Source organism: Hetaerina americana, unplaced genomic scaffold (genome assembly GCF_022747635.1).
Source record: "Hetaerina americana unplaced genomic scaffold, ioHetAmer1.1.p SCAF_4, whole genome shotgun sequence".
Lineage (NCBI taxonomy): Eukaryota > Metazoa > Arthropoda > Insecta > Odonata > Calopterygidae > Hetaerina > Hetaerina americana.
In genome coordinates, this window is record NW_027286985.1 from 92,916,139 (window position 1) to 92,930,064 (window position 13,926).

Sequence of the window (13,926 nt, forward strand, 5' to 3'; positions counted from 1 at the left end):
TTTTCTTCTTCTCTCCCTTTACAAATGCAAAGTTTCTACTTCCAAGGGAGTCCTCCACGTTCTTGTATGCTTCTTGTATAATTTCCATCCTCTGCTTGATTTTCATATTGCTTTTTGTATTTTTAAACATTTTTATGGGAGCCAAAATCAATGTTAAAATGAAATAACTTTCTGCATGAAGGCAGTCCACAGCTGTGGTGGTCCTTTCAGGTGATTTAAAAACTCTTGTGCCTGGAAAGCAAAAGCATTACATTCTTCAGATTTCGATGAAAATTAGCCAGATAACTCATCAAATTATTAAGTAATCTGTTGAAGTTAATTAAGCACCTTAAGAAGAATGTTAATCACTTTTAAAAATTTATGAGAATAATTCTTGATGCAAATTTATCGCCAAAAACGTTGAAAATAAGTTATGTATACATGATATAAACGAAAGATTTTTAATGGATAGAATGGGGCAAATATGATAAAAATCACCTCATCTATGCAGGGTATTGAGATTTTATGTAATTTCAGGGTTCAGAGATGTTAACTTGATTTACAGCATTCACTGGTTTATGTATTGCTCCAGCATCTCGTAAGATGCCATTCGCTTATTTTTTTAAAGTGCATTTTTCATGAATTTTGATGATGATTTATTGTACTAATGTTATAGTCATTTATATCTATGAAATGTAATTAGGGAACATGAAGCCTGGTGCCTTTTTATTGTCCATCTCATAACCCAGAAATTCCTCTCCGGAGCTTAATAAAGAGTTACTTGAAGCTTCTTCTTCAGAAATTGAGTTATCGTGTACCAAATCATCCTATTTTCATCAAGTGCATTATTAATTCCATACTTCTTGAATGATTTTTAGCTCTCACATTCACAGCATTCTATGAAGTTCAGACCAATTCTCAAATCTACTAAATGCCTAGGCCTCTTCCTCCTTCCTGAAGGTGTCACTTCCAAATCTGTAGTGTGCATTCAACCATTCCATTTCTCCTTATTAAGGTTTATTAAGGCACCATCAAATGTTTGAAGCTGACTCAGTAGGCCACCTGGAATCTCAGCTATTGAGTGTAATTGTTGCTACAATTGTGCAATAGGCTCATGGCCATCTGGTAATGGCCATTTATTTCCTCGAAAATTACGAAAGTACCCGATCCAACAAAGAAAACACCAAAATTTTGGAAAAAAACGTATTTATATTTCAGCATAATCTTCTTTCAGCTCCATACACTTTTCCCAACTATGCTCAATAAGTTCGAAACCATTTTTATAATAAGAACTGTCTTGCTCCTCAAAATAGCCATTAACTGCTGACATCACTTCTTCACTGTTGGAAAATCTTTGACCACCAAGCCATTTTTTCAAGTTTGCAAACAGAAAATAATCCGAGGGGGCAAAATCTGGCGAATAGGGGTGCATGAGGGAGCAATTCAAACTTTAATTCATGAATTTTGGCCATTGCAATAATGGATTTGTGAGCTGGTGCATTGTCTTGATGAAACAACTCTTTCTTCTTAGCCAAATGCGGCCTCTTTTGCTTGATTTCTTCGCTCAAATGTTGCAATAAGTTAACATAATACTCACTGTTGATAGTTTTTCCTTTTTCAAGACAGTCAATGAAAACTATCCCATGCAACAGTGGTGGCTATTTCACCGGGTACCTATCAATCAAAAAGTTCCATTTTGATATCCACGACAAAATGTTCTGCAATTGTTAAAGGTCTAATGGTGTGTGAAGTATGTGTTGCTGTTGGATGTTGTAATGCAAAAACCATTGGGATTCCATGGAAGTATTGCTTAGCTTGATTCCTCATTTTTTGCAGATGTACCTGCAGGTCTCCAGCGCAGGCCTAGCCTTGGCCTCTTCCACGAGACCTTTGGTGACTCGTTGCCCTTTGGCAGCTCGCCTTCAGCCCTTGAGGGACCACTCATGTTCGTAGCCCCTGAACTCCCGGAGGAGACACTCCTGGAGGTGAGAGGCGGTCTATCCATGAAACTTCTCACCAGCATGCTGTTCAGACATGATTTCTGGTTAAATTGCTGGAGGCTCACGTTGGAGAGCCTTTCTGTCTCAATATATTGAATTTCCAGTGATGGGAAATCCAAGAATAGTCGAGAAGGAATTGGGTAAAATTATGAAAATTAGGCTCTTTAGCAATGTTGTTGAAAACTTATTCTGAAATTTGAAATATTTTTCATTAAAAACTGAGCATTTGAAATGATTTTTAAAGGAAAATTGCCTACTATGGTCTCGAAACATAAATTTAGGAGGGTGTCATAACTCACTTTTTTCTTATTATTATGAAACATTGTATGGGCTAACAAGGTAAAAAATCAAAAGTTAATTTAACCCCTCAAGTGTTTTTAGCAATGATTCAAACCCAAAGGTTCAATGTTTAACCCAGTGTTTTTTCTCACAATTTGTAATGTCAGTAATCAGTCGGTGGAAAAATCTCAGGAAAAATTCTTTTATTTTTGAGAGCTATATAATGTATAATGAAAGTGCTAGTGATTTGTATAATCTATAAGTGCTACAAAAATGTCCTATTCATTTAATTTGATACCTGTTGTTTAAATTACTCTCAGAGTTTTTAATTTACAGATGCATTGCAGTTGATAGTTTTAAGTATATCAATGTTTAATTATTACTTGAAGATGGATTTTATCCCTTAGATATTTGAATTTGTATCAAATAAATATAGAGACATATTATGTGACAAATTCAACATTAGTGTAAACTGAAACTCACTTGAGAAGGAACAGAAAAACCGAGTATGAAATGTTTATCTTGGATTATATGATGGTATTTCAAAAGTGATAACAAAACTGCCAGTAAAAGGGCGGAACCCTTGCAAGGAATTTTTTGCTCAACTTGACCTTGCCAGCATATAGTATCCCTCTTCCCCAGCAGTAGAATCCCATTTATATGAGAAGAGAGGATGACAGGAAGCAATAACATTCATTATTCATTGTACACATGAGAGTGCTGTGTGGCTTGCTTCGGAAGATGAAGTGATACTGTCTGATTGAAATCAATATTACAAGGGGAGAGAGAGTATTTGTTATCAGCCTTACTCCTCAGACATATGGCCCTAATCTATTTGCCCATCCTCTGCAATTGCGTCCAATTTTATTGCGTGGAATGAGATATAAAGACATCTAGCTTAATAAAATGTTCATAATTATCATTGTATGCATGTATTTCTGTATGCAGTGGTTTTACCTTCCAGCTGGGAACTTCAAAATTCTCCTTAGAGATTTGCTTTCAGTGAACTTATGTAGTTTTTGTTGCTGATTTCATCTACTTAATCCATTTTTCTGAATCACATGCACTTTCCTAGCGCAGGTTTGAATCCTGGCATGGGTAGGATTTTTCAGAAGCATCCTGATCCTCACTCGAGGTGTCAAACACTGGGACCCCTTGGAACCTTTTGTTAAAAGTAGGCTAATGACAATGCCAGGTTTCTCATCACCCTTCGCCTATTCGCTGAAAATCACCCCTACCAAATTACCAAAATCAAAAAATATACCCAAGTACCCACCAATATCTAATGGTGCAGGAGACTTTATCTGTCACTGATTTTTAATGGTAGTCTCCCCTAACTACTACTAGTTAATTCTCAGTATTTCCAGGGGCTCCCAAACCAAGGATTTTCAAATATGATGCGTTTCTTTCTGTTTGTTCCTAATGATTTTGAATAAAATGAACAGCTTACCTCTACATCTTGTTTATTTCAGAAAGTTTGTATCTTCTTGTTTATCCTTCAGTGCCGGGTCCCAAATGCTCGATGTAATTATGTGGCACTCTACTGAACCATGCTTTCTCTCAAACATATTTGATTCCCCTCTTGCTCTTGCCCACTTCCCGAGAGTTCTCCTATTGCCCACATTAATTTAGATAATGCAGAGGAGTTGAATGCCTTGCGGTGTGAATTCCATGAACTTATGTGTGTCTGTCCTTGCCTTTCAGCGTGAGCACAATGAGACATTGGCCAAGTTGAACTTTGTCCTGGCCCTCGTAGACTGCATAGTGGAATTGGCTAAGTCGAGGGCCAACCCCCTCACCGCCCTCACGGAGAGCCTCTCGAGGAAAACAAGCAGTTCCTCAACTGGGAATGGATCGAGCCCCAGTTCGGAGGGTGCATCTGCAAGCTTAAACCTTTCGGTGCCCCTTAGTGAGGGTGCGCGCAAAGCGGAGCAACTTGTTCTTCTGGTTCGTGCTCTCCAGCTGCTGTCCTCTGGGCTTAATCTGGCCACTCATCAACTGCGGGCAGGGCAGCTCCAGCCTTCAGCCACAGTGAAAAATGGTAACTACAACAGTTATTTTTCTGTCAGAGACCGCCATGTACATAAATGCTCCCCTTAACTCTTGAATAACTCAATTCATCTTTCTGATTACTGTATTGGTCATAAGTGTCTGTAATGGGCTTTGAGGCAAACCAATCTTTATTATATACAATGAGTATTTATTTTATAATCAATGATTTTAAATTACAAGTACCTTTCATAGTTGTCGAGGAAGCTTTTTAATGGTGATTTTTATGAAGGGAAGTTCATTTAAAATGTTTAGTTTTGAGGTCACTAAACTAAAGGCAGCATTAAGAGCAATTATTGATGTATCTGATTCATTGGAAGCTTGATATAATGAGAATGTCAGTCTTACAAATAATACCAAGGTACAGTTTCTTGCCCTAATGACTTATGTGTAAAATAAATTGGTAATGATGAAGCCTAAGCATTACACCCACAGAGGGTATTTTTTTTCTAAGTGATTCAACGTTTGTGTAAATATGAAAATTGTAAAATTACACATTTATTTTATGGGCAAGGTCATCTCACAAAATTCTTGCCAAGCGAACTATATAGCAGCAGCAGCACAAAATATATGATAGACGATTGAGTCAGAGATAATTAAGACTTTAAATGTTATTGAGATACTGATGACAGAGAAATTAAAAAATATAAAGCAGAGGTAGGAAGAGGCAAGTAAACATAGAGTAAGTCAGGGATAATATATTACTAGTAGACGTAAAAGCAAAACAGCAAAACAAACAGGAGATAGAGGTTAATCATTCGAACCCATGGTTTAGAAACCACAACAGGCATTGGTATAAATGGAAAATACCTGGAGATTCAGAAAAATATCAGACAATATTATGGTTTGCCACAAATTTAGAACAGTGTTATTAATTTACCCAGTTTCCTGGGACCGGATTCAGATCATAATTTAGTAATAATGAAATATAGCGTCTGTTTTAAAAAGATGAAACAAGGAAGGCAATGTAGGAAATGGGATGTTGAAGCATTTGCCAGAATGTGACAACAAAGGAATATCATCAGGCTTTATGGAAAATTATGGGTGTGGACCTGAAGCTGGGTGTGACAGAAGAAAAATGGGAACATGCAAGATCTGTTCAAAAACTATCGTAACTTTTGTGTCTTTTCAAAAATTATTTATATATTCATGAATATCTATTTTGTTCCCATCAAAGTAATCCCCATTAGATATTAAACACTTGTGCCATCGTTTTTACTAATCCTCGAAGCACTTCCAAAAATTATTTTTTGTGATCTTGTTCAGCTCCTCCTTCGATACTGTCTTTAACTCGTCAATCGTAGCGTAGCATCATCTTTTCATGGGCCTCTTCCGTTTTGGGGAAAAGAAAAAGTCACTGGGGGCCAGAGCTGGGGAATACGGTGGCTGCGGCATAATTAGTGTGTTGTGTTTGGCCAAAAATTCGCGCACAAGTAATGATGTGTGAGCAGGGGCGTTGTCATGGTGCAAAAGCCAATTTTGTTCTTCCACAAATCCGGACGTTTGTGGCGGATTGCTTCAAGCAAATTGTGGATAACTAGTAGGTAATATTCCCTATATACTGTTCTACCCTGTGGCAAGAAATTAGGATGCACCACACCCCTGCAATCGAAGAAAACTGTGAGCAAAACTTTCATATTCAACCAAACTTGGCGCGCTTTTTTTGGTCTTGGCTCGTGCTGCAGCTGCCATTGGGATGATTGAGCTTCAGTTTCAATGTCATAATCATAAACCCATGATTCGTCACCAGTTAGGACTCTCTGAAGCAAATTTGGGTCGTCGCAGACAGAGTCCAACACCTCATTAGCAATTTTAATGCGTTGCTGCTTTTGGTCGACATTGAGCAATTTTGGTATGAATTTCGCAGTGATCCGTGTCATGCCCAAATCATTGGTAAAAATCGAATGGCATGGGGCAATCGATATGTTTAGGTCCTCAGCAACTTCTCTAACGGTGATTCAACGATTCACTAATACTATTTTCTACACTTCATCTCGTCTGTCGTTGACGTGCTCGGGCATCTGGCGCACTCTTCATCGGTCACATCTTCTCAGCCCTCTGAAAACATTTTGTACTACCGATAAACATTGCTTCGGTCCAATGTAGCTTCTCCACATGCCACAGTCAACATTCGGAATGCATCTGTGAACGTAATTTCGTTTTTCACACAAATTTTGATGCAGATTCTTTGATCCATTTTTTGGAACATGCAAAAATCGAAGTCAATCCAAAACAGCTGTCACCAATTAACTGAAAATTGAAAATGGCCGAACTTTTTGGCATAAGTGAGAGACATAGTACCAACATTATTCTGAAAAAATCAAAAATCAAATGTACATAATCCACAAAAATTCAAAATTCGCACTACTTTTTGAACAGACCTTGTATCAAAAAGGGGATATTGGAAGCAGCCAAAATATATAGAAATATTAAAGAGGAAGGGGACAAGAAAGGCATGGATTATGGATGAAATCATTAGGTAGAGAGACGAGAGAAGGAAATGTAGAATGTAAACAAATTTGGTCAAATAAAGTACAAAGAGTTGAATGAGAAACTAAAGTGGGAATCTAAAAAGACCAAAGAAATGTGGTAGAAAAGGTAGAGAATGTATATGGAGATTTAATTAAGGAAGGGAGAAATAGATGCACTGTATAGAAAGGTGGGAGCATTCTTGGAAAGTAAGAAGGAAAAATTGGTGCAAAATTTCAAACATACATCAGGCAAATTGCTAACTGAACCAGGAAAGATTCAAGAGAGATGGTAAGAATACAAAAGGGATTGATATGGTAAAGGCATAAGGCCAGTAAGCTTAGACATAGAAAGAGAATGTGACATAGAAGAGAATAGCTTAGATCAGGGAGTACTTGATGGGAAGATGTAAAGGGCGTTAAGGGAACTGAAATTGAAGAAGGCCATTGGGTTCAACAACATTCCCATGGAACTACTAAAAGGTTTAGGAAAGCCTGGGGGGATGAGTTTTTCTGGACTAATTTTTAGCATGAGATGGAATTTGGGTGGAAGGCTGAGATCAGTGTTAATTCCTATTTTGAAAAAGGTGAAAGCTACTTATTGTGAGCACTACAGAACAATAAATTTGATTTTGCATGCAGCTAAAGTGGTTCTCAGGATCAACTATAACAGGATGGAGACCAGGGCAAAGGATTACTTAAGGGATGATCTATTTGGGTTTAGGAAGGGGAGAGGTATGCGTGATGCCATTGCAGTAATAAGATCACTAATGGAGAGGAACATAGAATACAATGAGAATGTATTTGCCTGTTTTATAGATTTCAATAAAGTGTTCGATAAAGTGAATTGGTTAGAATTAATCCATGTGTTGCAGAAAATAGTTGTAAATTGGAGGGAGGGGATACTTATCCACAACCTGTACATGTCTCAGACTGCTCAGGTGCTGGTGGGGAACAGGGATTCCGGATGGGCAGTGTTAGGGAGAGGTGTAAGGCAGGGTTGCCCATTATCACCATTGCTGTTCAACATATATTTAGAGACAATGATTAAAGAGGCTTGGGGAGAACTGGAAATTGGAATGAAAGTGGGTGGGGAATTCATAAAATCAGGTTTGCTGATGACCAAGCTTTAGTTTGTTAGCCAGCTAAGGGGTTGCAAGCATTACTGAGCAAATTGGTAAGTCAGTGCAATAGGTATTGAATGAGAATAAATGTGAATAAAACAATGATTGTGGTTTTGAGAAATATCAAATCTAAGTTAAATACTAAAATAGATGATATCATAAACTAGAGTAGATGAAACAGTTTGCGTAAGTTGGAAGTGTTTTGGACCTAAATTTTCAAAGTAGTAGGAAGCTTAGAATAATTGTACTAGGTCAGGAAACTTTCACTAGTTAGGGGGAACTAATGTCTAGGGAATTTGTGGAAGAATTTTAGGAAAAGATAGGTAAAAACTCTGATATGGAGTGTCGTCTTGTGTGGCATGGAAGCATGGACATTAAAGCAGGATGATAGGTGTACATTTGAAAGTCTTTTGAAATGTGAGCGTGAGGAACGATAGAGAAGGTGAAGTGGACAGAATGGAATACATGTATTATAATGTACTATGTGTGATGGAAAAGGGAGGGGAATATTTGGGAGAAATCCAAAGATGGTATGAATAGTGAATATGGAGAGTTTTGTTTGACAGTGGGATGTTGAAGACTGTAATAGATGGGATAACATTAGGCAAATGTGGATGGGGTAGAAAAAAAATGGGCATATTGTTGGGAATGAAGGGAGGAAGGAAGAATGCAGAATTGATGAGGGACTAACAGTTGTGCCGGAGGTCAGTTTATGTCATGTCAGACAAAGCAAACAAGAATATTAATGTGTGGTCTGTGTTCAGCCAAAACTTACTTTCAACAGTACACTACCAATAATTAATGATAAAAATAGCAAAATGGCAGCAAATGGCTATGAATATCCTGTGAAGTCATAATATTGTAAGATAAGTTGTTAATAATGGTATACTACTTGGTCCTTATACCTATGATGTAAAATACCCACATTGACAGCTAGAATATCACGAAAAGTAATACTTAGGTTTTTATTATAGTGGCAAGGTATATGAAAATTTATTAGCATAATGAGTGAAATTGGAATCGTTTCCATGATACTGATGAATTACAGTGTTAGATATCACTGCAAATAAAATGTTGAGAGAAGCCTAATTTTTAGACTAGCCCAAATTAAAGCAATTTAAATTATCAACAAATAATTATGTGCGACAAAGGAAAGGAGCTAGGCATATTTAATTTCCTAGTCTTCAAAGCATTTTGGTATGAATTGGAGTGAATTGGTAATGGGTATTAATCAGAATATTTCGTGTAATTCACTTTCACATTAGCTATCTACATTCAGAATTTAAAATTTGTTTAAGTTAAACTAGCATTCACAACTTTTTACAAACATTGCTAACTTTTACTATTATTACTTTATATACATAAGCTGTAAACCTCAATGCATCAAAATATATTGTGTGTGTTGATGCTGTTTAAAATCATTTGCTGTACATTCCAAAATTGGGCAAATTTTGAAGGTATAGTAAATGATTTTACTGAATGTTGATGTAAGAAGAATTGTAAAATGTGTAGCAATACTTTTCTTTAACAGCTAAAAGTAAACCTGTGATCCATATGCAGTGAATAGACTTACAGATAGGTAAAATTGTTTGGGAAGATATTGAGTGAATATAATCTTACCAAATGTGAGTTTTATTTCTAAATTTGAAGGATATTTGCAACTGAAGTTCACTCCCTTCCCATGTCTTCTGTTTACTCTGCTAATGAACTGCAGCTGACTCACACATACTAATTACAGAGTTGCTGGTATTATGACTCATTGCTAAACATCTCAATTAACTACTTATCAGATAAGACTCTTAAATTTAAGAAACCATGTTTCAAGCAAATACTAACCGTTGGATTATTTTTTCTCAACTTTGCAGTCGTTGGCCAACTGAATGAAAGGTTTCACTATTGCCTTTCAACCTGTAAACAACTTAATAGCACGGGTCTTCTTCAGAGAGCAGGTGTTGATCCTAGTACGACAAATATAACTGCAGATAAAATACTCTACAATCATGCTATTGAAATGGTAAGTTCAATGTGTGCTTGTGTACCTTCATTCATACTCCTTTATCAGTTTAGTTTATACTTGTAGTTGTTAGATTTTGGTAGTTATTCTGGATTAATTGGTCCACTAGTCTTGTTTCATTCTAAGAGTCCATTGTATAAAGTTTTCAAAACATTTTTCCTAAGCTGGTTTTGTTACTGAAATATATATTGTTTATAATCTACATAAAAATGTAAAATTTCAATGAAAAAAGCAAGGGTCAACCTGTTCATGAGAATAATATTCATAGCTTAAATTTTAAAAATATGCTTCTTGAGATGCAAGTTCTTCTGCAAGGTCTCATTTCAAAATTCACTGCCATGACCACAATGGCAGTGAATTTTGTGGCTTAGTTATAATTATTTAATTTCCTGGTGTTATAATTATAATTACTTCTTTAAAATTAAATTAGCATCTTTTAAACTTTGAGACAAGTCAGGGTCAACTTATACATGAGATATGCAAAAAAAATGGAAGTTTGAGGTGAAAATTTGTGGATCAACACAGAATTAACCTATGCACGAGTATATATAGTATGTGGTCAATGATTTGCAATTTCTGCTTCTACTTTATGGCCGCTAAGCAGACATATTGCTAGGCTACATATTCTGGCATCTGAATGAGGGGTCAATCCATAAGGCTGAATGCTGGTTGTGCAAGCTATAGCAATATCATTGTAATTAATCGTGATACCATTGTAATAATCCTCCTTATAATAAATCAGTAACTCCCCTGTGCCAGAGACAAGAATGTGTTTCTGATGTTTAAATCTGTGAATTAATATTTAAATGTGCTTCTGTAATCAATCAAACTGGTGAAAATCTCTTATTAATTGTGCATCAATTGTATTTAAATAAGTATCACAGATACTAAATTGAGGGAGCTCTATTTGGTTACAGTGTCAGTCTGCTGCTTTGGACGAACTGTTTGGAAATCCACAAGAGTGCTTCCAGCGCTATCAAACTGCGCAAATATTATTGCACAGCCTATCCCAGCATGTCCATCATGAGCAAGATAAGGCACTACTTACAAAGTGTAAGTTAATTTTTTGAATGCAATAATTGGTGTATATGGTGTGAATTTTCACATAAATAAACTTCACATATCTTGTTTATCAGGACTGAGTTAAGGATATAACTAGTGTTCTTTGGTATTTTTATTCAAGGAGTTAATGTTTTTTAATATTATAATAATGTATTGTATTGCATTTTCTTTTTCAGACAAGGATGCTGTAGAGAAACGTTTGTATGTCTTGCAGCAGCAAGGTTACATCTACGCTTATGACACCACCTGATTAATAATATTTCAGCCTGACTGCATCCCCTTTTCCCATATTTTTACCTTTCATTCCATACATTCTGAAGCCACTTAAGTCATGGTGTTGTCAGCAGTTTCTCATTTGTTAATTAATCTCATTGCTGGAGTACCTAATAGATGCTCCTTTTGCCAATCAACAGCCTTTGTGAGTTAAAAACTGCGCGTGAAATGGATGACTCTGTTAGAGCTGTCTTAGCTTAGCCAAGGAGTGAAACACAATGTATAAAATGACTCCTAAGAGAATTTTATTACCCTTTAATTTCATTCAACTTGTGCTTTTTTATATTTCATGCTCAAAGGAGACTGCTAACAATACCTTCTCTCATAAGCAACTTAGAAATGTAAAACTCATTCTTGAGCACAGATGAAGTTATTCCAGACAGAATTTTTTATAAGATACATAGAATGTATATTTCTGGGCAAAACTAAATGCAGTATGATAATGAGAAGTCATTGTCCAGATGAAAATATAAAAGTGTTTGCTATGAACAGTGCCTAGTGCAGTTTGTCTCAAATGTTCTTCCCTCACTTATAATAACCATATGTGTGGAATGGTCATCAAAGACTGATATTGTCTTGTGACCAGTTTAAATAAGATATTAAACAACTGCAAAACATACGAGTAGTGTGTTGTGTAGAATGAATGACAAGTAAATTTGATTTGTTTTTTTAGGAATCAAATAAGTGCAATAGTATAGTGAAGTGTCGTATTTATCTGCTAATTTGTTTCTTTTTACTATGTAAAATACTATTTTGAAATATATGTACCTCAAACAGATATAATTTTATTATTGTTGTTAACATTAAAAGATAAATATAAAATACAGAGTGATCGCAAATGCTGAAAGTGGTGATCTAGTTACTAATTTTATCAATAGCATTACTTTTTCATGAAATATCATGTTGGAAATAATGATTATGGTTTCTGTATCATTCTGATGCATAATACTCAAGCTCATATAAATTATTTTTTTGTATATCCCAAAGGATTTTGAAAGACAACCAAACTGGAGGAAAAAATGAATCTAATGCTTAAAATTTTTATGACAATTTAAATGAAACAACTATTTTTGCTTTCTGACTTTGTTAGACATGAGGGGAAATGTAACAGAAATGGTAAAAATGTGGATTATCTTGAGGACTTCAATAAAGAGTCATCGTAATTTTTTTTGCATAATTTAATGTGCAACCATTTAATTTTGTTGTATTGTTTGCCAAGTATGTGTTGTGTATGTGGTACAGCTTCCATTGATTTGACTTCAGTATTGTATCACTGCAAGTTGAGGCATGTTTAATTTCCCTATGACAACTATGGAGGTGGGGCACTGGATTAAAATTTTGCTTTCGTCTGCATAAATTGTCAGCCAAAGCGTACCTAATGCTACCAGGAGGCTCATGGAGTGTCTGTTCATCCCCTATGGCTGGGCTAGACGATAGCTCAAAATGTTCAAATAGGGGATGCAATCAATTTTAAAGGAAGGTGGGCGTGGAGATCCAGTCCATTGTTCTTACTCTGAGTTTTTGGATGGTAAACAAGTGGTGGTTTAGTTTTCAAATCACTGCTTGCATTAGCACAAAATAGCAGCATTGGACGGCCATTCATTCATTGGCTTGTGGCCAGGCAATGCATTCTCCTCTACTGTTACATGGGCCTGCTTCAGCAGCTTCTGCCAGAAGAGACCCATTATATCACAATTAAAAACCTGTGGTGGCTGGGAACCCTCAGAATCACTAAGCTTCTTACAGTCGCCAATGAAGTCCTCTGCTGCCTATGTGCCAGAGCTCACTACTTCACCATGACTCACAATGCCATGGATGCCACCCTTCTCTTAAACTTCTCGAACCAGCCACGGCTTCCCTTGTGTACTTCTTCTTCAGCCGTTGATGGGGTTCCTGGGGTCTCCTTGACGAGGTCAGTGAAAATCATTTCTGCCTTCTCACAAATGATATTCTTGTTAATAATGCCACATTGCCATTGCTTTTCCTTTATTCACATGAGGAGCAACCTTTCAACATCATTAAGAACACATAATCCCCCTTAAAGCTTTTATTTCCATAATCTTGCCCTCTAGGATAGTGTAAATTGTTGGTGTAGACAATGTGTGTGTGCTAGGTCAGCCATACTCAAATAATTTCAATGTTTTTACTTTTCGTTTCTATGGTGATTGATATTCTCTTATGTCTTCTTGTGGCTCTTTCTTGGATGAAATTTTTGCAAGTAAGGATTAGTACTCTTTGCACAAAAAGTACAGATAATAAGTTTTAATGCAAGTTTGGATAACTGTGTGATCGCAAGTAATTCTAAGGTACTAATGGAACAAATGCTATACACAGACTGATGTAGCAGGTGCACAATCCAGACTTCCCCTCTCGTCATCACTTATTTTGCCTAATGTCACTTGTTTAGCTAGTAATTTTTTTAATATATGTTTTGTTCATTATGTGAGGTTCTCGTTAAGTAGGGCTCCACTGTATGAGAAAATGCCCCTTACTTTTTTAATATGCCTCATCAATGATACATGCAGGCTGACTGCTGAAATTGTAACATAAAAGCTTCCATTCATTTGAGCTCAAAATATATCAAATATTGTTATGAATTCCTTTGATAAATCCTTAAAGAACTACAAAACCAATTTCCTTGACGAAGTCAATTAAGTTACTAGGAACTTCAGCGCTGT

The 13,926-nt window shown here is 36.2% G+C and overlaps 1 protein-coding gene across 6 annotated transcripts in view; it reads left to right on the plus strand.

The window, feature by feature from the left end:
- Atg1 (serine/threonine-protein kinase unc-51-like protein Atg1) overlaps nucleotides 1-12,425 on the plus strand; it is a 43,795-nt gene extending 31,370 nt beyond the window's left edge. For all 6 annotated transcript variants that reach the window (XM_071590943.1, XM_071590947.1, XM_071590945.1 and 3 more), the window contains 5 exons: nucleotides 1,816-1,964; nucleotides 3,963-4,299; nucleotides 9,765-9,913; nucleotides 10,831-10,966; nucleotides 11,152-12,425. In XM_071590943.1, coding sequence (XP_071447044.1) covers nucleotides 1,816-1,964; nucleotides 3,963-4,299; nucleotides 9,765-9,913; nucleotides 10,831-10,966; nucleotides 11,152-11,225 — 845 coding nt within the window. In that variant the 3' untranslated portion in view covers nucleotides 11,226-12,425. The remainder of the gene's footprint in view (nucleotides 1-1,815; nucleotides 1,965-3,962; nucleotides 4,300-9,764; nucleotides 9,914-10,830; nucleotides 10,967-11,151) is intronic.
- Nucleotides 12,426-13,926: the final 1,501 nt, after the last annotated feature.